Below are 22,903 nucleotides of genomic sequence, written 5' to 3'. Positions count from 1 at the left end.
ATTTTAGAATTATTTTATATATGCATAAAACAAACAGTAGTATTTGTAGTTATTTGTCTCTGTATCCACAAGGTCAACATCTAGTGCTCAGTTCTTGTAGCCAGGCATGCTTTTGCTCCGTGTGAAAAGTCTTATGCTGTGGCGCAGGTGGTGGAATGTAATTCTGGAGGATTTGATCATAGCACAGGCAGACACATTCTGTGCCCTGTTGGTGGAATGCCATCTTATTTCATTCATGAATATGACAACAGCCTGCACTGAACTTTCTGATTATTGGAAGGAATATATTAATTGAATGCATTATTATTCTCTTTATTAGTTTTTGATGGTGGTGCTGGTTGCTACAAATAAACTCAAACAATCTGAGTAAAAAGCAGTGAAAAGTACCCACTTCACAGCGATGATCTGAGATTATCCACCCATGGGGGGGAAAGAAGCTGTCTGTGTTCACTCCCACAACAGGGCAAACGCCCCTTTGTCTGTCTATGAAAATAAAGAAAGCAAACCCGATCTATACACGCAGTTAAACTGTGATTTGCACTAGACTTGCACTGGGCATGAAAAATGTGCCCGTACTCTTATTTTTGCTTTTGAGAGCAACACCAGTCATGCTTCATCCACCTAACTTCTGTGTAGCCAGCATGGGTCCAATTATCACTCAGTAGCAGTATGTAGGTCAGGATAAAAGGTTCAAGGTTGTCTGTAGTTAAATGTGTTTGTGATTGACCAGTCCAGGATGTACATAGTCTGCCTTTTGCCCAAAGTCAGTTGTTATATGTTGCAGTATCCTGGGAATAGTATAAGTGGTGTGGAAAATTGACGTGTGGACGGAGTTCGATGCTAACGTCATGTCTTAAAAAATACCTTTCCAAGTCTAAATAGTTATAAGAATCGATGTTCTAAAGAAAAGTTGAATCATATCCTCATTTAAGGGTAATCATTGTCGTTTGAAAAAGGTTTCCTGGAAAAACAAAGCAGCCAATGGAAGGACAGACAATTCAGAGTTGTGACTCACTGCACAGTAGGCCAGAGGAAGGTCACTCGTTTTCTCCCTTCTGGGCATCAGGCTTGAAAATAAAGTGACAGACCCAGAGAGGCTGATAAGTAAATACTTTTTTAATGGCCTTCGAATGGCTGGTAGAGATCTGCACAGGCCTGGAGGTGGGCAAGGCACAGAGGGCGACAAGGTATTCCGCGGCAGCTATTATTAATGCTATCATAGATCAGATAGACCAGGAGAGGAGAATAAAAGGTTGTGATGAATCTGGGCCTCCTGTCCCCAACTGACACGAGGAAACGCTACTGTGGCTGGTTAAGGTCAGGGATGAAGGATACCTTCCCAAAAGACTTATGGAATGATTCTTGAGACTCAATACAAAGAACAGGAGGAACGTATGGCCCAGGGAGTTACTGAAGGTCATAGGGTGAGACAGAGCAACTACAAAAAATATATCTTCGATTAACTTTATGCAGCATTTTGTCCTGTCTGGTCATACATCGAAATAAAACGTTCTATGTACGTACCACTTTTTCTTCTCAGGGTTGGAATTTGAAATCTGTACAACAGTGGTCAATAAAGGTTTGTACTTTTTGCATTGAAGCCTTTGTCGTTCTCCATGTCTCGGCTCCTTAAATTGTAAGTTGTTATGTTGGACTTAAAGACTCTTATTGCAGTCTGTTATTGTGTAGAGTTGATCCAGCACTTCCAGTATTCATCTTCATGGAAATGGATGGGAGGATTTTGGATTTTCTTGCCTTTGTTAAGGCCGACTTGAATTGAAATAACTGCTGCCACTTTCATTTTTTCAAAGCCTGTTTTTTCAAAGCCTGCACATTATGGATTATTGTAGTCAGTCATTCCTATTCTGCATCAAATCCATCACCAAGTCAAAAAAAAAAGAATAATTCAAACTCCACCCATTACTCACTGATCACTCCTCATCTGGATTACTGCAAGAAAGTCCTGGAGAGGCTCCAGCATGTCCCAAACTCCACGGCCAGAGTTATCACCCACTCAAAGCCCTGGCAGCTCATCACTTCCACCTTCATACACCTTCACTAGTCTTCAACGTTCCACTAATGACCTATAAATCCCTCCACACATTGGCTTGGCTCCACCATATCATCCCGACACCCCTGCACTCATTTGATGCTGGCCTGCCCTCCATCCCAAGCACCAAATTCCAGATGTTTGGAGACATCGCCTCAAATTTGAATTCTGCTTCCTTTCAGAGATCATATCGGACCTCCTCAAACATCAGCTTTTCACCAATAACAATAACATGCACGCTCCTACAGATATGCATACTATTTTTACAGATGTAATTTTTAGAAAGTTCACAAAAATGCACTTGCTCCAAAGTCAGACTTCCCAGATAAGAATGTAAAGGTATTTCTGTTCATCCTTACATGTGTGACATTTCATTCTCTGGATCGATGTCCAAGGCATGAGAACTTCTAAGGCATCACAGACTTGAGACCTTTTTCTGAACATCAAAGTCGTCAGTCAGTCTCCCGATATAAATGGCACATCTGTTCACGCACAATCTACTTGATGTCATACTTTCATGTTGCGCCGCTCGAAGAGTGTGCACTCTTTGTGCTGGTCCTTCTCGCACAGGAGATGGATGATGTGCGTGTTTTTACAGCAGCCAACACTTCAGTAATTTGGCCAGCAAAATGTAATTTCCATATGGAGAGCCTCAAGGAGTCCAGACATGTTTTAATGACTTTCGGCTACAGAAGACGTAACCTAAGTCACTAGGGTAGTGCATGTTGCTCTATCTGCTTTCCAGCTGCTCAATGGATTTCAGTATGGCCTCAGTTTCACGGGATTCATTGGAGTGTCAGAAAGAACTCCGTTCGTATGATTATTTTGGCCCACCAGTTCACCATTTAAAGGAGCAAGGGGACTTCTCGCCATCAACAATTTATGCTACCCCCACTTCTAATGCTTTTCACAGACAGCTTCCAGCATCAAATTGCACACATCTTGGCAGAAATAAATGCCTGTTTTTTTCCTTACAACTAATTGAATGAAAAGTCATCAAACATATGTTAAAATATGTTAAAAGTAAGGTCAGAAGAAGCGGCACAATGAGTCTGATCTTGTAGTTTATAAAAAGTGTTATCATCTATCCGCCCATCTCTAAGCATTAATTACAATTATGATGAATGGATTTCTATAAAAAAAACGTGTACACATTATAAATTTTAAATTATTAGTAGTTTTCTCAGTAGTCTTACAAATCATATTGCAGGAGAAAGACAATCCAACTGATCATTTAATCCTTGACTGCAATCTAATTAAGACATCGAATAAAACCAGCGTCAATTCAAATGAATGCAATGGATTTCTATCTCGCACGGAGGTCTAATCTGTTGACTTCTTCACCTCTTTGTGATGATAACCACGATGTTATCAGCCATAATAAATGAACGCGACCTCAATTGTCAATTGCCCATTTGGAGCACAAGGGGTCGCTGGTACCCTCCGTGAAGTGCAAGTTCATGCACTTGGCGGGACAAGTTTGCATTCTTTTCCTAAAAGACACAGGGGGTCATCCTACACAAATGCAAACGAGCAACATTATTCAATTACAGACTGTAATTCTGCGTCCAGCATTGCATTTGAATTCAATGAGATGATGAGCGCGTCATTGTTCATCGGACGACCTGACGCCTGTGTACGGGTGTGTGGGGACTTGTATTTATCAAGCTTGCACCCCTGATGTGTTGTGTGTCAGTGCAACTTACTATCCCCGCAATTGGCATCCTTCTTCAGACCCCCCCCCACCCCCCCGACCCCAACACGTTTTTGTGGCTGGAGCCAATAAGATGCCTACGCGCGCACGCACGCACGCGGTGCACGCACTCGACGTTGTATTGAAGTCGGACTTTCGTAGAATACTGTATTTGAGGCACCTGATGCCAAAGTGGGTTGGAAGCTGCAATTTTATTCATCTTTGCGCCTTGTGCACTGGGAGCAGCTGGAGTTCTCATCCGGACTTGATGAATGCTTTCATTGGAGCGGTATGATGTGTGGTGTTTGGACTTGAACTGTTCTTTTTTTTGGGGGTGTGCAATTTTGACGGCAGAGGCTTCTACCACGCAAAAGACAAAGTGATGCTTTGAGGACACGCCATCCATTCAACACATTTCTCATCTTTTTGCTTCTTTGGGACACGTTGCTGCCGGGATCTTAGACACGGAGCAAACATTTAATCCATTCTCTTTTAGAAAAATGATTGAAAGAGGCACAAAAATGCGCGCATGTTCCCGCTCTTCATATTCAAGTCAAAGAAGACGGCAAACAACCCAATAACAAAGGCACCTTTTATAAAGGGTTATTTTAGAATTGTTTGTCTAGCATTTGCGTGTAACTGGAACAAGTTTGCCTCGTCTTCAGTTTTTTTTGCCGGTTTTTAAAGAAGGATGCCGCAATTTCACTTCTGTCCTTTGAATTAGGACATTTTGCCTTTATTTTTATTGTGGGATGACTTTCCCTCACATCACATCAAGAAACATGTTGCACATCCTTGTGCCGCTGTCGGTGGTGTTACTTTTGAGAGGTAAGAACATCCCCCCCACTTTCATTATACAGTATGATTTCTCAAATCTGGCAAATTTGGCTTAATAGTAGTGATTTTAATATTTTATCCTTGCCGTTCTACCCAATAGCTACAGCGCGACATCCCAATACATTTGCACCTGCCTGCCACCCCCCCACCCCAAAAAAGCTCCGGGACTATTGTACATATTATTCGTCTCATGAATATTTTGATTTGACTGCGCTTCTGATCTTTACACAAGTTTTAGGATTGAGTGCATTTACTATGATTTCTGAATTCCGCATGGTCCTCACCCTTAAAATGCTGGGCTAAAAATTAGACAGCCCAGGAACTTGGATCATTTTATTTGGATTGTTTTGTGCAAAAATGGGTCGCTTTATGAAGAAAATAACTCAATTTTCTGTGTCGGTTCAGTTTGTTACCTAAGTGGGGTTTATTTCAACCCAGGAGTTTAAAGAGTGTCGGAAAAAGTTACTGGTACTTTCAGGGTTAGAGAACTTCAGCATAAATCAACTGAATGGGGGAAAAAGAATATTAATGTTAGTGTGTCCCAGTGGAGTTTTTGCTGACTATGCAAATTTCCGTTTCATGACCATGATTTAATTACATGATGCCCCAATGGAGAGAGCACATTTCAACAGGCTGAAACCAGAAGCAGATCTAAGGGCAAATCAAGTCGTGTCATCTGTGCAGAGTTTAATCGCACAATTAATTGGAACATATACTACAATACAATATTTCAACTATTTTTACGTTAACATCTGCCACTGCTTATTTCTTTTCAGCAAATTGATCCCAGATGCCGACTCCTACCTGAACGAACCACTTTTTCACATGTGCAAATGCTTTAACACCAAAACAATCAAAATTATTACTCTTTAAAATTTAGCTGTGGTCAATGCTAAATAATCTATCTGCATCCGACATGTCAAACGTCTGCACGCCCCTTGAGAATGTTTCACAGTTGAAGACTGATTTGACAGCTCTAGTATGATGGGAGCTGACTCAGTGTTTATTAATGATGTTTGCCAGTCCAAGGCCTTCTCAGTAACCGCACAGTATGATCCTAATTGACATGGTGTGCCATAAAGCTGCAAAACACTACTTCTCACTAGATAGTGATGAAAATTGATAACACTGTCCCAGGAGATAGAGCATCAAATCTATATGAGAAGAATGCCTGCACAGCATCGACAGTAATTAGGAAGGACAGTTCTCTGGTATTTTACTTTGACTTTTACGCTGTGTTTAGAAAAACATGAGAAAACACTGCATAGTAAAGCAATGATTGTCCCTTTTGAGTCTTCAAAACACTGGTAGATTCAAAGAAATGTTCATCTCTTCTATTCAATAGACAAATGTTCCACTGAGTAGACTTGGTGGTATTCCTCAGTGAAATATCCAATCTTGTGTCACTTCGTCTTATCCACGAGCTTAACGAGATCCAAAAAGGGATCAAGGAAGGATATGTGTCATTCGACATCTCTAAGTCCTCGGTGCACATCCCATGCTGTCGGTCCTTGCACATCTGGAGGTGGTTTATCCTTCAGGATTTTCCAGAAGACACCAGCAGTTTATGTAGCCACGGGGACTCTCTCCGTGGAAGGTTTTTATTTGCAGTCCCAGTAAAAGTCACCTCAGTGGTCCTGTACTTCAATGATAGAACACCCCTAGCTTCAATTAAGAAAAGAGAACAATAAGACAGATGATATCATATAAAATTGTGTTTTTTTTCCTTGACAAAGTCAGCTGAAGCACAGTTTAAGATATTCCTAACAAGACAATCCTTAACTATGAACAGTTGAAAGTATGAATGTTTTCATCTATCAATGGATGACCATCTTTATTACAATTTCAGCATCTATCCAACAAGCAGTTTAACCTCCACATTACTTAGCCCCTAAGAATGTGTTATTTGTTTTTATATCAATGGCAAATATTTGTCTTTTGTCTTGCATTTCCTGAACCGGGTCTTTATGTATAAACCTGCGCCACCCACCATTACAAGCCCTCACAATTGCTTCAGGATTAAATGTCAATCTGCACGCTTTGCCTCAACGATTTTGTGAAGCACATTGAGTAGGTGGTCACTTAGCTCAATCCCTTGTACTGTCATTATCCTTAAAGTGGGAGTGGGAAGCCGACATTGTTGCTTTCTATTCAACGAGTCCAATGTTTTTTTTCCCTCCTTAGAATCATGTCATCGTTATAAAGACCTACACTATTTCCACTAAATCTATTTGCCCTATGCTAATTGGGTTGTTATTACAGCCATGAACTCAGTGAATGAATTAATCAGTAGGGGCTAGGAATTTTTTTCAGGGAAATCACTCAGTGTTGTGTGTGTGTGTGTGTGTGTGTGTGTGCGTGTGTGTGTGCGTGTGTGTGTGAGAGTGTGCTTTTTAGAGAGGAATGAGGGTCATTGGAATAATCAAACATGCTGATGCAGTGTTGTGTGTATTCTTCAGTGACGAGTTATGTCTCAGGAAAGGTCGTTCCAATAAATCTGTACATGAGTTCAGAGCTAGATTCAACTTGGCATGGTATAACGAAAGGCAGCACAAAGACTGTGTGTAAAAATCTGCTTCCTAGAACATTCCAATTCCCAGCGCGCACATTTTTAATTAAAATTGTGGGAATGATGACATTTGTTTTTTCTGCCCAACCATTTTAGTAATATCATAACACCATGAACAGGTTTGCTTTTGGTACCCTGCTTTTTTTTTTTTAAATTTTGCATCTTTTAAGATTTGATCAATCAGCAAATTACATGCTTTTTTGGTGATGTGGTGCCCACACTACAGAATGAATCCCACAATGAGAATTAATGCTAGCCTGAACCAAGTTAGATTGATTGTAATAATGACTGAGGGCAAAAATATTATATCTGTCCTAAATTTACAAATCTGACAAGGGGGAGTATTTCCCCTGGTCCTGTCCTATTTTCTAACTTTATACAATGTGCAAAGCAGTAGGCGGCATCTTCAATTTGTTGATGCCTTTGACAGTTATGGTGCAAAAAGATTTTAACACAAAGAGGCTTTTGTTCAATAGTATCTGCTGGGATGCATAGCCGTCTACTATACTTTGAAAAACTCACAAAAATAAAGCAAACATTAAGATTTGTAAATTTGGCATCTTTCATTAAAATGTAATGACTTCATCGACTTCATTACAAAAACAAAAGACATCCATTCATCCATCAAAAACGTACAAAACATCAGAGGTGGCACATAAAAGTCGCATTCCTTTTGATTTAAATCGGCCAGATTTTAATTATAATTTGTATTTGTCTGATACTACTAATAACATTAATTAAAATGTATGCAGAAGAAAATTGAAAGAAATTTTTTGTTAATGACTTGTATATGCTTTTCTTTTTCATCCTCAGTGCATTTGGTAATACAAAAATTACATGACAGTTAAATTACTTTAAAAAGTGTTGAATTGGCTTGATTTTCATGATCATTTGCATATTTCTGGTGCTACTAATAACATTAATTCATAACAAAATGTTCAAATAAACGTTTTTTTTTAAATTCCTTTTTGTTTTCACTTTATCTTACTTTCTTATTGGCTGTTCATTGTAATTTTCCTTTGGTAATGAACAGAATTTTTTCACAGTTGTATGTTATGATGCAGTAGCTCCTGCAAAATATCCCTTCATGCTTTTATTGTCATAATGTAGCTTATTTCCATACTCGTTTTTTTTTTTTATTGTAAGAAAATATCCTTATCCTAACTACGAGATGTCAAGCCAATCGAATAAAACACATTCATACTCAGACAAAAGGAATATACACAAAACATATTTCCCCTCACAGGCATTTATATGAAGGACATAAGAATTTTGCAAAAAAATAAACAAGAAATATAACGTTATAAAATAGCAAACAAAATATCAGACACAACTGAGATGATGCAGTTAAGTTTTATGCCACCGCAGTTGCCCAAAGTTAGCTGGGTAGCCTTAATGACACAATAAGACGAGATAAGGTATGGAAAATGGACGAATTGATATTTTTATTTCGTGCAAAGGATCATAATATTGTGGCTTAGATTGCTCATGCTTCCTCCCAACCTTAAAAAAAACCCCACATCTTCCACTCTAATTTGCTTTGGAGTCTTGATTTTAGTGATTCCAGACATCTGGCATCTGAGAGGACAAAGCACATAGATGTGTGCAGAGCTGTTGCAGCCTAGCGGAGGTATTAGAGCCGAATGAAGTGACAGGTACACATTGTCAAGGACCATTAACTTCTTTGCTGTGTGGTTGATTGATTGTCAAGAATATGTTAAAATGTTAGTTTTGCACTTTGTTATTCAAATTAGCATTCTCATACAACAGAATTTGGATTTTAGTAATGCAATCCATTGTACTTTTACTGACCGTTCAGTATTCTTGAAGTGTCTGAACCCTGCAATTGATTGTATAATAATAATTAAAAACAATGTACTTTGTTTAACCCAATAACTGAGTTTAGAACTGTTTGCTATTTGAAATGCTGAAAAGGAGGCAGAAAACATGTTCCGGCTGTTGACCCACATCGAAAGTCAATAGACTACACCCTCGACTGGTCACCGGTCAAAAAGCACACACTGCGAGACAGATGAACCGGTTCCAACTCTCTTGAATGTATAAAGATGTCGTTGTCAATTTAGCAGTTCAGGGATTTCAATTCGTGAAAAATGCAACATTTTGCCTCATTAATTACCTTTGAATTTTAAGTTTTGTTTACATTTGTTTTATTTTAGTTTAAGACTTCCATGTTCCGGTCCATCCTCTAAAACGTGAATGGGCACCTGACCACCGCATGTGGCCCAAATCTACACTCTTGAGTTGACGCCGCTTTCTGCGGTGAATATATCTTGCAGATTTATGATCATTATTTGAAGTTTTTTTTTGGGGGGGGGAGGTCAATCAATCAATCAATCAATCAATCGATCAATCAATCAATCAATCAATCAATCAATCAATCAATCAATCAATCAATACATGAATTAATAAACAATTGCAATCCATTTAAATGATTTCTTTTCTATTTGCGCACTGGCCTGGACTTTATCCCCCCTGAATAGTGTGGCTCTACTCTAAAGTATTTAATTGTAATATCAGTATTCGCCCTTGAGGCCTTTCATAAAATTTCATAGTCACACCAAGCTAAATGGGAATGACGCAAATAGCAACGAAGATTAGGATTTATGAGGAAATTCGGAGGAAATGGAACAGTAAGCAACAACAACATACAGTAGGCTACAATTTACAGTTTCACATGAATATTGGAGGTAAATTATAAAATGACACACATAGCATGCCAGCATCTCAACTCCATTTTCAGTTCAACATTTCCTCCTGTAGAGTTTGCGTGCAGAAACTTGATAAAATGATTATTTTGCCATTCTAGAAATGCTGTTCATACCCAATTTACCGTCACGAGATGATTCTGACGCACACGGTATCTTTAATCTCTCGTCAGCCTCAACGCTCCTGATCATTTGACAAAACTGCAGATCTTGATATGCTTTTCTCAGATGACATGCAAATTGTTCCCTCACACAAGATAAGTGTGAATAAAGCAACCTAAAAGTGATTATTATTTGTGACTCGGTTTGCTGTCTCTTTCATGCTGTTTCTGCACATTCTACGAGGAGGCAGTAGCGTGGAGTGAAGATCTTTGAATAAGAGATTTATTTAGCTGCTGTGGCAACTTCTGAAATTCACACTGATGTAATCTACTCTATCCAGGACTGCAAATTGTATTGAGTAGTTTTTGTCATTTTAGACTGTCTATGTTTGACATCTTTGAGAATATATTTTTGCCATCCTCTCTGGGATTAACACAATTATGATCTTTGTTGCTTTGACAGAGCGGTAACAGTACTAAGTTGGCAAGATTCTTTCAGCAATACCCTTGCCAAGGACAGAGACAGAAAAGCATAAAGGACGTATAAAATATCTAAGCTTGTCAGTTGCTGTACTTATCCAGTCTTTTCGCAGATGGGAGCCAGTGGAGTTTATTTCCAAACTTCTGAATCTGACCTGTCAGAAATACTGGAAATACTGTATGCTCGCTCTGTATGCTTGGATATTCCAGAAATATCTAAGTTTATGAAACTTGTTATGGGTCATTTACCAAGGACTTTGAGTGTAATCAGTCCCACCCTGCCCGCACTTAAGTCGCCAAATGATGGCAGCAGCAAAACATTTTTATTTTTCATTTTTTACCAGCTGCTTCTTGTAAAACTGAAAATTAAAACTGAAAATATTGTGTCTGCCGTGTGAAGATTTTTGCAGCATATGTACAATATATCACAATATCAACAATATATCAACCACGCTAATAAGACCAGATTTTCTTTTACACCATGAGTCAACACCTTTTTGGTCAACGTAATTCAAATCAGTGTAGCTGATGCAACTCAAAGAAATTATGATAGTAACAAGGAGAATGCTTCATTTTCTAAATGCTGTCTAGTAAGTTTTAAAAAGAGATCAGAATCTTCCTGTGCACACTATAAGCATTCAATTTTTTGTCAACATTTTTCATTTTACGGTCCCCTGAATAATTTTGAAAGAAGCTATGTCAAAGCAATACACCCAGACATATTTTACAACAGGAAGTTCTTAAACCTGAGCTGAATGACTCCACTGGCGCAATAAAACGATGATAAGAGATAGACGATAACTTGCTGTCACACAATAATATTTACAGTTTCCCAAAGCAAAGAAATGACAGAGTGTGCAATATGTAGCGACGAAGGCTGGCAGTTTGTGCTTGTCACAAATAAAACAAGATTACTGCACAGCACACGGACCTGGACTGTTTTTCCTCTAAAATATGTTTTCGAATGTCTTAGTTTCTGCAGTGGATTTGCATATAAGTGAGAGATGAGTGATGGTGTTGTGGATTTGCTCTTAGCATGTATTTCTAAAAGAAATCTTACCAATCTGAAGTGTTTTATCACCTAGATATGAGTAAGTTAGGTGGATTAGTGAATATGGATCATTTAATATGGGTAGGTTTCACCAGCATGTCTTATGTTCACAGCAAGCGATTCATTAAGATGCATCATACTATTGATAATGCAGCTCGCTCCCTGCTTGTTTTTCAATCACACATTAGTTTTGCTGGAAAAATCCCAATGTTTTAGTTTGGCCTACTGAGAATAAACTCAGAGAGGGGGGATTTCTATTGTTTCGCCAGAGTAGCATACACAGCATCCATGAAATTAGCATCTTCCATTTCCACGGGAGTTTTTCGAGTGCCTTTCTTGTCTTTGCTGAGGAGGAATCTCTTTGTCCTCTTGGATCGTTACTGAAGACATAAACTGAATAGTAAGCTACTGTCCATCACAGAATGAAAGTACATCTTGGAAACTGGGCGGGAAACTTGCAGAATTTTTTTTTTATTTCGTCACTGGTGAGTGAAAGCACTCTGCTTTTCTCTCTGATTTAACCTCAATAAGAAGCACTTATCTCCTTTTGCCTTTGTATCTTTGGATCTTTTACCAGTAGAATTAAAACACTTATTTTTGGGAAGTCAGTACCTGCTGTCAAAGACTTTGCTGTGACATTATTTTGTGCAGTGGCTGCAGTTGCGGGCATTCGGCCTCGATAAAGATCCAAGAGATTGGCCACCATTTATTGAGGGTGTTGACTTGGATAGAATCTGTGCGATTCTTTGCGTTCATAGCAGAATTTGTAATGTCAATCAATGTATGTATACATCCTTATGTGACATAGTGATTTAAAGTGATGTCATCCTCCTCTATAATACCATTTGCAAAATTCCAGTATATTCCTGAGCTAAAATTAATGGGATTTGTGTCCACGTGCTTTCCTAGCACAGCTTATATAGTTAAAAAGCCCCGACAAAAAGGCCAGATGACTCGCAACTGCCTCTTTATTCATCCTGATTTGCAATATCGCTGTGCAATCAAAGCTCGTGCGAGGGGAAGTAGAGACTAATTCCAGGGCAGAGTTTATGTTTAGGAGTCAGATCTAGCCGCAGGAATACTGATTGCCACACAGATATTTGCTTGTCTCAACCATGCAAGCCAAATACTTTCAGTGCCTTTGGCTCCCGGCCATGTGCACAGGATGGCTCAAAGGATGTGTTGTTCCTAGGACGCTCTGGGCTTTTGCCTCTGACTCTGCCGTCCACTGTTGTGATAACACTGTTCCAGACATATCACAGCACCTGGAGGTCCTTTTCAGAAAACCCTTAATGACACCCCCACTGACCAGAACAGCCACTAAGAGTGATGGAATTTTTCGGTTGCTCTTTTTTCATCCAATTTCCCCCAAATAGGCCAGTGGCTCAGTGTTGCAGTATTTACCCTTCATCGGTCGATACTCTTTAATCCCCGGGATGATGCTTTCTCTCATGAACTCAAAATAGCCCTTCCACCCCCCAAGAGAAGGCAAAAGCCCATTACTCTTTATTAGCTCTTAGCATCTTAAATGTGGCTATCCATTAGGAGCTACGCACCCCCCCTCCAGTTCCTTTTGCAGCCTGCCAGCATCTATGCACACACAGCCTCATTTAAGATTAACGTTAGGCAGGAGCAATAAGTGCACATTTAATTCTGATCATGTCAAACATTAGGAAGCACGTTCTCTTTTCAAAACTTCTCATTATGGTGTTACCTTCCCCCTCGATACCTTGTACTTATCAGCTTGGCAGACTCCACAGACTTCTATCTGCCTGAATAATTATTTTTCTATGGAGGCTGGCAAGGAGTAATACCATACTGTGTCATGTATTGATTCCCTGGCCCCCATTTCTCTTTTCTTGAATTTCTCCGCAGCTCAAAAGCATAAATCAGCCCCAAATGATACCTGAAGGAAATATTGTACTTATTATTCTTGACGCACACAGTCACAAATTCAATAGTCTTTATTAATTGAAATGGTGAGAAATATGATATAGGTGATTCTATGGAACGAGTTTTCTAAAACTGTTTTCTTTAGCTGCCAATACACACAAAGGGTAATTCATCAGAAATTGCATTCAGACAAGCAGGAATAAAAGAAAACAACTTTTTGACTTGTGATGATTATTAGAAACTAAAATCAATCCAGTAATGTAACATATCCAGTCTTAGATGCAGCCAACTATTCCAGTGTGCCCTCCTACATTATTTTAGAAGTTGAAAGGAGGAACATGGCCCCTCTATCCCTGGTGTCCTCCATCGTCAGATGTTCATTTACTTTTCCTTTTGCTCCACCAGTCCCATTTTAGCACGGCATAACCTCACGTCATTCTCCAAGGCTGGCCTAAAAAAAGGCTTTCTCTGCACCCCCTCCAAGTTGTAAATTCCTAAACGATAAATGACTGCCGCCCATAGTTCACATATTTTTAAAACGAAACCTGATTTTGCTACGATAGATTTTCATTGCGAAAATCAGTAGTTCTCAACGGATGAAACACTTTATTTTCTGACACTGTGTAGCTATAGCCCATACCATGGGGAACTTGAAGATCTTTTCAACAGCTCCAAAGCACTCCTATCTAATGATGCTCCACAGACACTGTAATTCCTAGAGTGACTTCTATTCTGGATGGATTGCTTGTGCTTATGTATAGAATATACAATGCTCTCACGATGCTCTGCCAAATTTTAGAGAAAGTCATTTTCAACATGGTCAGCAAATATGCTTTTCTAAATACTGATGTGTGGGGTAGCGAGTCAGTTTATTTTAACATAAAGAGAATGAGTGAGCAGATATTAACGTTTGATTTTTTTTTCCTGGCTCAGCATTAAGCCAACTATTATTTTACAGTCAAATTCCATAGGATAGGTTAATTTAATTATGCATGCTGTGGATTACAATTTGTATGCTGAATAAGATGTTTTTCTCTCTTTATTTCTATTCCGCTATATCGCTATTCTTCCAAAGCTTATTATTCCAAACCTTCTTTGCTTTAGAAATATGAATAGCAAATGTGGGATCTTCTAATATGTATAATTAATACAACTGTTTCCCCAACTAGTGCCATCAATATTGCACCGTTCATTTTCTGCATTTAAAATTCTTGAGTTGGAGAAAGTCAACAGCCATCATATAGTGTTATTTGTGTCTGATTTTATAGTTATCATGAAAATATCATGTTAAAATGAATTATAATCCCAAGGTAACAGCAACACATATTGATGTCGTGTTGGCAAAGTGTTCTGTTATAGAATTTGCCATAGACTACTATTTGCAAATTTTATCACAGAAGATAAATAAATAAAATAAAAATGATTAATTTTGAATAGTTTGACACTAACACAGGCTTACATTTTACTGTATGTGGCCAGACCGTTTCCATTTTAGCATTTCCTCAGAATAAATAGAATAAGTTTGACATCAAATAAGTAGGCTGAGCAGTTTGTGCAAATGATTACATTCTTGTAATAAGCTCAAGTCACATTTCTTCAGCAGTTCTTCTATTTACAACTGTTCTGTAATTCGTTTGGAAGGTGATTCATCTTGTCTGGATCATTTTTTTCCTTGCTGGTGTCACGATTATCACAGCGCCTCCAGAGAGTTTAGAAAATGGTCCAAAGCCTCAAGAATTTCATGACTGTTTTGATAATGATGTGGTTGCACAAGCTGAAAAGTCATTATTTTGGTTACTATAGATTTAATGCGATTGGATTTTTTTTTAAATCTAAAACTAAATCATTATTTTTGATTGCAATGCAATGTTTCTGAAATGTTTATTACCTAATACTAGAACTCAGCTCGGCTCATCTTGTGGATTTTTTTCTTTACTTAGAGTGTGTGCACAGAATTTACATCTGCTATGTAGACAGTAAATTACAGCAAAGCCAGTGAGGGCTTGATACCAGGGGCCTTTTGCTTTGCTTCAACTTGAAGGCTCACACATAAGCATGGTGATGTTGTTACCCTGGGATGCGGAGACAATTCTTTGTTCCTGTCTGGGTTTGCGCTTGCTGCACATTTGTTAGCAATGTAACATAACGCCTACAACAAATCTTCTTGTCAACAAACACCTCTAACCTGCTGCTTGCTTGTTACGCCGTTGCTCCAAGCTCATTTTTTCTCCTCAGCGGTAGTGTAGATCTGAAACAATGTGGTGATGCTGGAAGTCGGAACATCTCTACATTTGCGGTTAGGGTCAAAAGATACCTTTTGTCACAATATTCAATTACCGGAGTGATCGGTGGAAATAAATAATGTGGAAGATAATACGGATGTAGTGTAAAAATTTAGGGATCAGATTGGACTCGAGGAAAAGATCCAAATCAATTTGACCATTTCTGATGCACATTTTACAGGTTCTCAAACAGGAGGTCCTGGCACAATCTCTATTGACCACAGAAAAAACTTTTTTTTTCTTGAACATTTAGGTCAAAATATAATCAATATTGAACTCATCTTTAAGTTCAATGGAGGTTTGTTGGTTGCTGTTCTAGAAAAAGATTTTAATGTCCTCTAAGTCTTTGGATTTAGGAAATATTTTGGTGTTCATCACATTTTTTTTACGATTTTTTAAATTCTAGGGTTGTATTGACTAACTTCGTATCTACATTATCTAAGTTATCTTTAGTCAAGTAACAGCTGAACTCTTTTTGAAAACCAACATGAAACATTTTTACAAACTTATCTTTTCAGGATCTTTTCCCCTTCGACAGAGACACGGTGGTAATCTTCATTAGCAGCGCATTTATGGATCTGGGCACTTTTTGAAAATGTTCAATTTCCGGTAGTCACCAAAGTATTTCAAATCCACCTCAAACAAAACCTCATTCTCTGCTTAACATGGCTGCTTTTAATAGCTTTGGCTAAACTATGCTCTTCTCTCCTGCAGTTGTCGACAGCCGAGTCGTAGAGGGGTTGCAAAGATATACTTCGATCCCCACCTACCTACCGGTCACCTACCAGGTGCTCAACAGTGATTTGGCATTCTTTCTAAAGGAAAGCAATCAAGACTTCATGAAGAACTCTAGCCTGATGTCACGCACAGAGTCTTTCTTCATCTACCAGGCCAGGAGTTTGCCCTCAATCAACTCGAGCTATGGGCCCCTCTCTGTTGAGCAGCCGGTCCCCATAGAACTTCTCCAGAATCCAGGATCCTTTCCCGCCTCTTCACTTTTTACAGTTAATTGGAAGGTTCAGACTTTTATCATGAATACCAAGATCCACTTGGCCAAGCCCAAAGTCCAGGTTCTATTTTACATTGCAGGCAGAGACTGGGATGACTACAGTACCATTAACAAGCTTCCCTGTGTGCACATGTTTGCGTTTCATGAGACCCAAGAGGTGCACGGCACCTGCCAGCTGAAGGGGGAGCTGGGGCTCTGTGTGGCTGAACTGGAACCCTTGGCCAGCTGGTTCAGCCCCCCGAGTGTCGTTCCAGGACGCCAAAAGAACCTGGAAGCATCTGAAGGCACCCCAGTGGAGCTCTACTACATTCTGCAATCCACAGAGGGAGGTGAGTGCCATTCAGAGGAAGCCAAGAAGGAAAACTTCCTCCGCTCAAGCCAGGAAGGCCTGTTTGGTTCCTACACTTCCACACCTTTAAGAAGGATCGGCGGTGTGAGGCTCTACCAGAATCCCATTCCACTCCAATTGGCTGAACACAGACTGGATCATAACTTTATGGTTTTGGTGCCCGCCACACCAGTCAGTCAGAGAGAAACTGTCTCGGCCTATGTCAGCGTGTCATCATATTCTGCTGTGGAGACGTTCACTCTCAGGTAAGGATGAAACCTTTTTGGTGCTACAAAGTGTCTTAGTTCATCCTAACTTTTCCCACTATCTGAGACAGGTGTGTGTTGTATCTTAGCGTGTTGTCCGTAATAAATTCTTAGACACAGGCTGATTACGCTTTCATTCTCTCAGCGTTTTTTTATTTTTTATTTCCCTATTCCAAATCCAAGCAGAACATAGCTCAGGTCATAAATGGTGCCTGCGAAGAAAGGTAAATATTATTCTATCACAGAAAGACTATGCTATGTGCAAGAATTGCTCGTCATCAACTGCTCTTCCTCAAGAAGAATATGAAGATATGAACAAAACTGTTCATTACTTCAGGCTGAAATGTTTGCTTTTGGCTGCAGTTGAAAGTGTATTACAGCCTAATCTGTTGATTTAGTTTTTAAAACAGTTAAACAGCACAGCAATTTTCCACTTAAGGATGTTACTGTTTATGTAAAAAAAAAAAAAAAAAGGAAAATGATTATGACAACATTTTGTGAATCATTAATAAGCTTTACATCTTGTACTTGAAATGTTGCCGTTGAAAAGACAGTACTTGCACTGTAACAAAAATTAAACTGGTTGTAATAAAAAAAAGGCTTTCTTTTTCAAAACATATAATATTTCGTGAGTATTATTTTAGAAAATGTATCGATTATTGTGATTATCGCCATATCGTGATAATAAATTAACCCTAACCCGAACCATGAGTTTTATATACAGTATTTTTGATGTGTGTGTATGTGTCCATGGAATCTTGGTTACTAAAAATACACGTGTTTCTACACTTCTCATCAGTTTTTATTGCATCTCTGATTATCAGTGTAATGGCTGCAATCTAATATTTTTTTTATAAATGTGTTGATCAAACTGAGCTTATCATCGTTGTGAGGGCGGTTTTTGAGACAGTGTTGGAACTCGTTAACCTGTGGAAGCAATTTAGTTGCGAATGTTTTCTCAGTAACTTCAGCATAACCTAGTGGTGCTCTTGCTTCTTATCTTTTCAATTAAATGCTAACTCTGTGGTGAAATAGAAGGTTGTCTGGTTATGTGCTGCAGACGGCTTTATGGGGGGTAATTGCAGGGCACAGAGGAGTCAGAATTATCTGGATAATTAACGTGACAGAAATGAGGATGTCATTAATTAAAATACATGTCTATTAGTGTAATGACTGAAGCTGATTTTAATCACACCGGTTTAGAACATTTATAACCCAGTGGAGACGCTGTAGTGAGGGGTCAAGCCAATTTGTTATCGTGCAGGCAGCTAAACAAGCTTAGGGTTTCTGCATTGGTAAATTGAAAAGCACAAACTTTCAGTATGTTTTGAGGCCAAAGCTGCGTATTCTCATTTTGCATCGCTAAAGAAGATTTCTTCATTTAAAAAGAGGAATTATTGCCTTTGGCTTAGAATTCAAGTAAAGGTCAACGTCAAATGTCTTGAATGAGTGAGCCATACTCATTTTTAGGAGAGCATTGCGTTCATGTGATTATTAACATTTTATTTTTAAAAAATGATGCAGCAGAAAAACATTGCAAAAAGGTTAACTAACTCTGAGAGGACGTGAATTATTTATCCATGGGTCAAATGAGAAGGCTGGGCACTGAGGGAATGCCTGTGGTGTTTTTATTTGGCAGCATACAACATAGCGGGCACAGGTCGGCCGTCTGAGAGTGACAGATATGCAAAGGCCTGTGTGGGCGTCGTTGATAAGGGCTGTCCTTGTATATGTGTTCGTTAGGAAACTTAATCACCAGAGCGGAGAGACTTTGATCTGCGCATTCACAACATCATTATCGCCTGTGTACTACACAGCTCTGTGACAGCCATTGTTAGCTGGGCAGCCCTGGGTTGCTGGAGCCAATCAGTTAGACCTTCTGCTACTCTCAAAATGTTCATTCGATTACAGGTTTGACACATTGTTAACAAAATTAAAGGCCATTATTGTTTATTGTTATTGTAGTCAAACTCAAGGCCCGGGGACCAGATACGGCCCGCCACATCATTTTATGTGGCCCGCGAAGACAAATTGTGCATCAAATTTGTGTGTCATTACTAGAATTGCAAAGTGTCTTCACTTTAAAAAAATAAATAAATAAATATTTGACCAGTTTTTTGTAGTTTGATTTGAAAACGAGTAATTTGTCAGTTTGTTTTGTAGCTTTTACTGTATATAATATGCTCATACATTTATTTAGGTTGACAGTCATAATGGCCCTCCAAAAGAAGCTATGACTACAATGCGGCCCGCGAAAAAAACCGAGTTTGACACTCCTGTTTTAGGCCCATCATCTCTCTGGGACATCAAGCAACTGTTGTACCCTAGTGTGAATAAGCTACTACTGAACCTATTGGAAAAACGGGCTTGGCATCTTGCAACGTCTCTCTCTGTGGTGGGACCTCAGAATTGCAACTGATGGTCTTGTTCTCATCATACAAGCATTATATCCCTTTGTATGAACACATGCTTGAGCTTCAGTGAATGACCATTTTTGAAGACCTTCAAAAACTTTTCAAAATATTGCCTGTGTGTCAGCGAATGACCATCTTTGAAGACCTTCAAAAATGGTCTGTTTTTCGCTTTTCATATGGTTGGCCTTGCTGTGCTATGATTTCTACTCATTTAGAGAAAGGCTGTGTATTTAAAAGCAGATTACGTAATATATTTTCTACCTTTAATCATGCATTATGGCAGTAAATCCGAAGTCCAGTGACTGGCTCTAAGTGGAGGGGTTTAATGGACCTAGTATCGTGGGCAAGTTAATCGTCCGTGTGTTAAAACCATTTTAAATTGTTGATGCAAGATTGTTGAGCATTCTTTACCTTGGAGGCTCTGTTAACCACTAAATCAAAAATTTTAAATGAAACAAAAAAAAAAATGCATTGTGTTCAATGTACTGTACACAAACTCCAAAATTGTATTTAGATGCTCTAGGACAGTAGTCCCCAACCTTTTCAGCACCATGGACCGGATTACTGTCAGAAAATATTTTCACGAACCAGTGTTTGATGATGTCACGATTGTATTTACTTAAAAAAATATAAAGATGTTGCTGGCAATTTTCATTACCATTTATCTTTTTAAAATATTTGAAGAGTTTCTACGAGTCCCTGATTTCAAAACCAGTTATTCATCAATTTGTTGTGTAGCATATACGCCCCTAGGTTATAAAGTCCAGTATGTTCTCTACTTTAGCAGGTTTTAATGTCTTCAATCAGGAAAGACAGTTTTGCACATCAGCATATTCTGTTCAGGAAACTGGAATGGAGGAAAATATCCTGAAAAAGCACTTTCGACATTGTGGTCATTAAATATTGCAAGTGATTTAAAAGTAATTATCATAATTAGATTTTTTTTCCTGGTATAACTATGTAAGCAGTCTAGCTGCAAAAGGTATTGATAATTTATTATATCTTTGAATGTTAGATAATTCATATGCAAATTCAACGCAAGGATTGAATTTAACTACATTTCATTCCCCTTGTGGTCTGCAGTACTATGTTGAGAGAAAAATTTGGATATTGCCCGGTATTAAAAAATGCCCCTTTGTTACTTGTACTCCACTTTATTGGAACAAACCGCCACACATTCACCTCAAGTTAAAGATGAAAGGTCTGTGGGCCCGAAAAAGAATGCTCCACAAATTAAGAAAAAAGCTGTGAAGTACACTACACCAAATGGAGGTCTGTTATTGAAAGATTAGGATACTCTAAATTCAGTGTTCATTCTAAAGCCCCAATCCCACTGGGTGGCAAACAATTGCAAGTTTTTGAAGGCAGCGGATGTTGCGTCCACATCAGAGTTCGCTCAAGGTTGCAAATGTTCGTAAAACGTTTCCCAACAATTTCTTTTTTTTTTTCTCATCACAAGGAAATCTTGAACCAAAGTCCAAAGACATGAGTACCTGCCTAGGCAAGATTCCGATTCCATCCATGAACTTATTTGCTTCCCAGTCAGTTTGAAGAATTAATCTAACTTTATGACTTGAGTCACTTTATTAATTTGTGCAAACGACTCTTAAGTATTGTATGCCCAGTTACTTTGAGTTTTAAATTGGTCCTAATTGACCACCCCATTATCCATAAATGGAAATTAGACTGAAGGAGATATTGAGCGATGAAAGGTTTGCAATGAAATGCTTTCGTGGCACACTATCCTGCTATCTCAAATAAACGTAGTCCAGCGGGTGGTTATAATGTCCACCATGCTTAGTGGAAATTGTTGCTGCTATTAAATATAAAAGCATGCTTTCACTTCAGATATGTCCGCAGTTGTGCTTTCATCTGCTGTTTGTATTTTCACGTACCGAAGTGGAGGTGGAAGCTTATACTGACAAGTTTGCAGTGTGTGAATCCAATGTGTGTCGAATGGAGCCCTTGAAGTTCGTATTCTCATTTGCGCTAATTTTCTGCAGCTCAGAAAAAGATCATTTCATTTTCTAGAATCTGTCTCAGTATGTTCAGGCATAAAGACTAGTATTTTCTGTATGTCTGTGTTTTATGCAATGATTTAAGATTTGTACGGCATGTGAATGCTGACCAATATTTGAACCACACCGTCAAATACTCTGTTGGAGGGATAATAAATGATAGCGCTTGCGGCTGCTGAATATATTGAGAGAAGAACAGAACCTCAGAGATTAGAATTCCATATCATAAAGGTAGCTGTAGTCTTTTCATCATGTAATCACAGAAATAAAACATCACAGCAGTTAAATGGGCCAATTTCTTCAGTCTGCGGTCTTTCGCTTTATTTCCAAGATACTCAGTTTCCATCTAACAAGTCATCGGCAAGTCTTAATGTTTCAGTGCTTCAATGTTTCCAACAGTTCCAAATATTACGACTTTGTCTTGATTTAGATTTGCCAAAAGTAGATAGTAGCACCATAACCCACATGAACCTTCATTTCAAAAGCTAAATAATGATAATGAGTTTGAGGAAAACAAACACAGTGGTACCTCGTTGCAGGATGCTAATTGCACTGATGCTGGTTGAAATGAAAGCTGTCAATGTGCACTGACTGCAAACATGATATGCCGACGTCACGTAATGTCTCATTCCAATGATCGTATGAGGGCATCGTTTTCTATTATTATTATTTTTTTAATATTTTGTCCAACGTTAAAGTTTAGGCATGACCATTGGCCTGCAACCGGCACATATGAGTGCAATGTCAGAGCCGCATGACATGGCTGGTGCAGTGACACACCTTTTGCCAGGTGAGCACCCCATTAAAACTAAAATATATTACTAATTGGAATATTCCATAACGGGATAGCTCATTTGTCTTTAATTCAGTCCTAAATTTATAGTATAATTAATGACAATTAAGTGTTCCGTAACAGCTGCTTGCAATTTGTTTTGTTTATTATCCGTCTGTTCATCAACGTAATGAGACAACATTGTCTACATTGTATGTGGTGCCATCTTAATTTCCTGTCTGGAGATGAATGCTGGACATTGCCTAAGGTTAATTTCTTTCAGGATTAATTTGCATTGTAACTGGGGACGTGATTTTGCAGCAAGTGAAAGTGATAAGTGTCCTAATTTGCTTTACTGCACTCTATAGACTCAGCAGGATATTGCATACAAAGTGCTGACAGTGACATTATCAA

The 22,903-nt window shown here is 38.7% G+C and overlaps 1 protein-coding gene across 1 annotated transcript in view; it reads left to right on the top strand.

Annotated features, from left to right (window-relative positions):
- Positions 1-4,480: 4,480 nt before the first annotated feature.
- LOC147057881 (transmembrane protein 132C) overlaps positions 4,481-22,903 on the top strand; it is a 77,878-nt gene continuing 59,455 nt past the window's right edge. The window contains exons 1-2 of the mRNA XM_085910103.1: positions 4,481-4,571; positions 16,397-17,285. Of these exons, the coding sequence (XP_085766229.1) occupies positions 4,496-4,571; positions 16,397-17,285 (965 nt within the window). The 5' untranslated portion in view covers positions 4,481-4,495. The remainder of the gene's footprint in view (positions 4,572-16,396; positions 17,286-22,903) is intronic.

The sequence above is a fragment of the Syngnathus leptorhynchus genome, chromosome 4 (assembly GCF_054491065.1).
Source record: "Syngnathus leptorhynchus isolate UIUO chromosome 4, UIUO_Slep, whole genome shotgun sequence".
NCBI classification, from domain to species: Eukaryota; Metazoa; Chordata; class Actinopteri; order Syngnathiformes; family Syngnathidae; genus Syngnathus; species Syngnathus leptorhynchus.
Note: the sequence above shows the minus strand (reverse complement) of the source record. Positions and strands in the feature narration are given on the sequence as shown.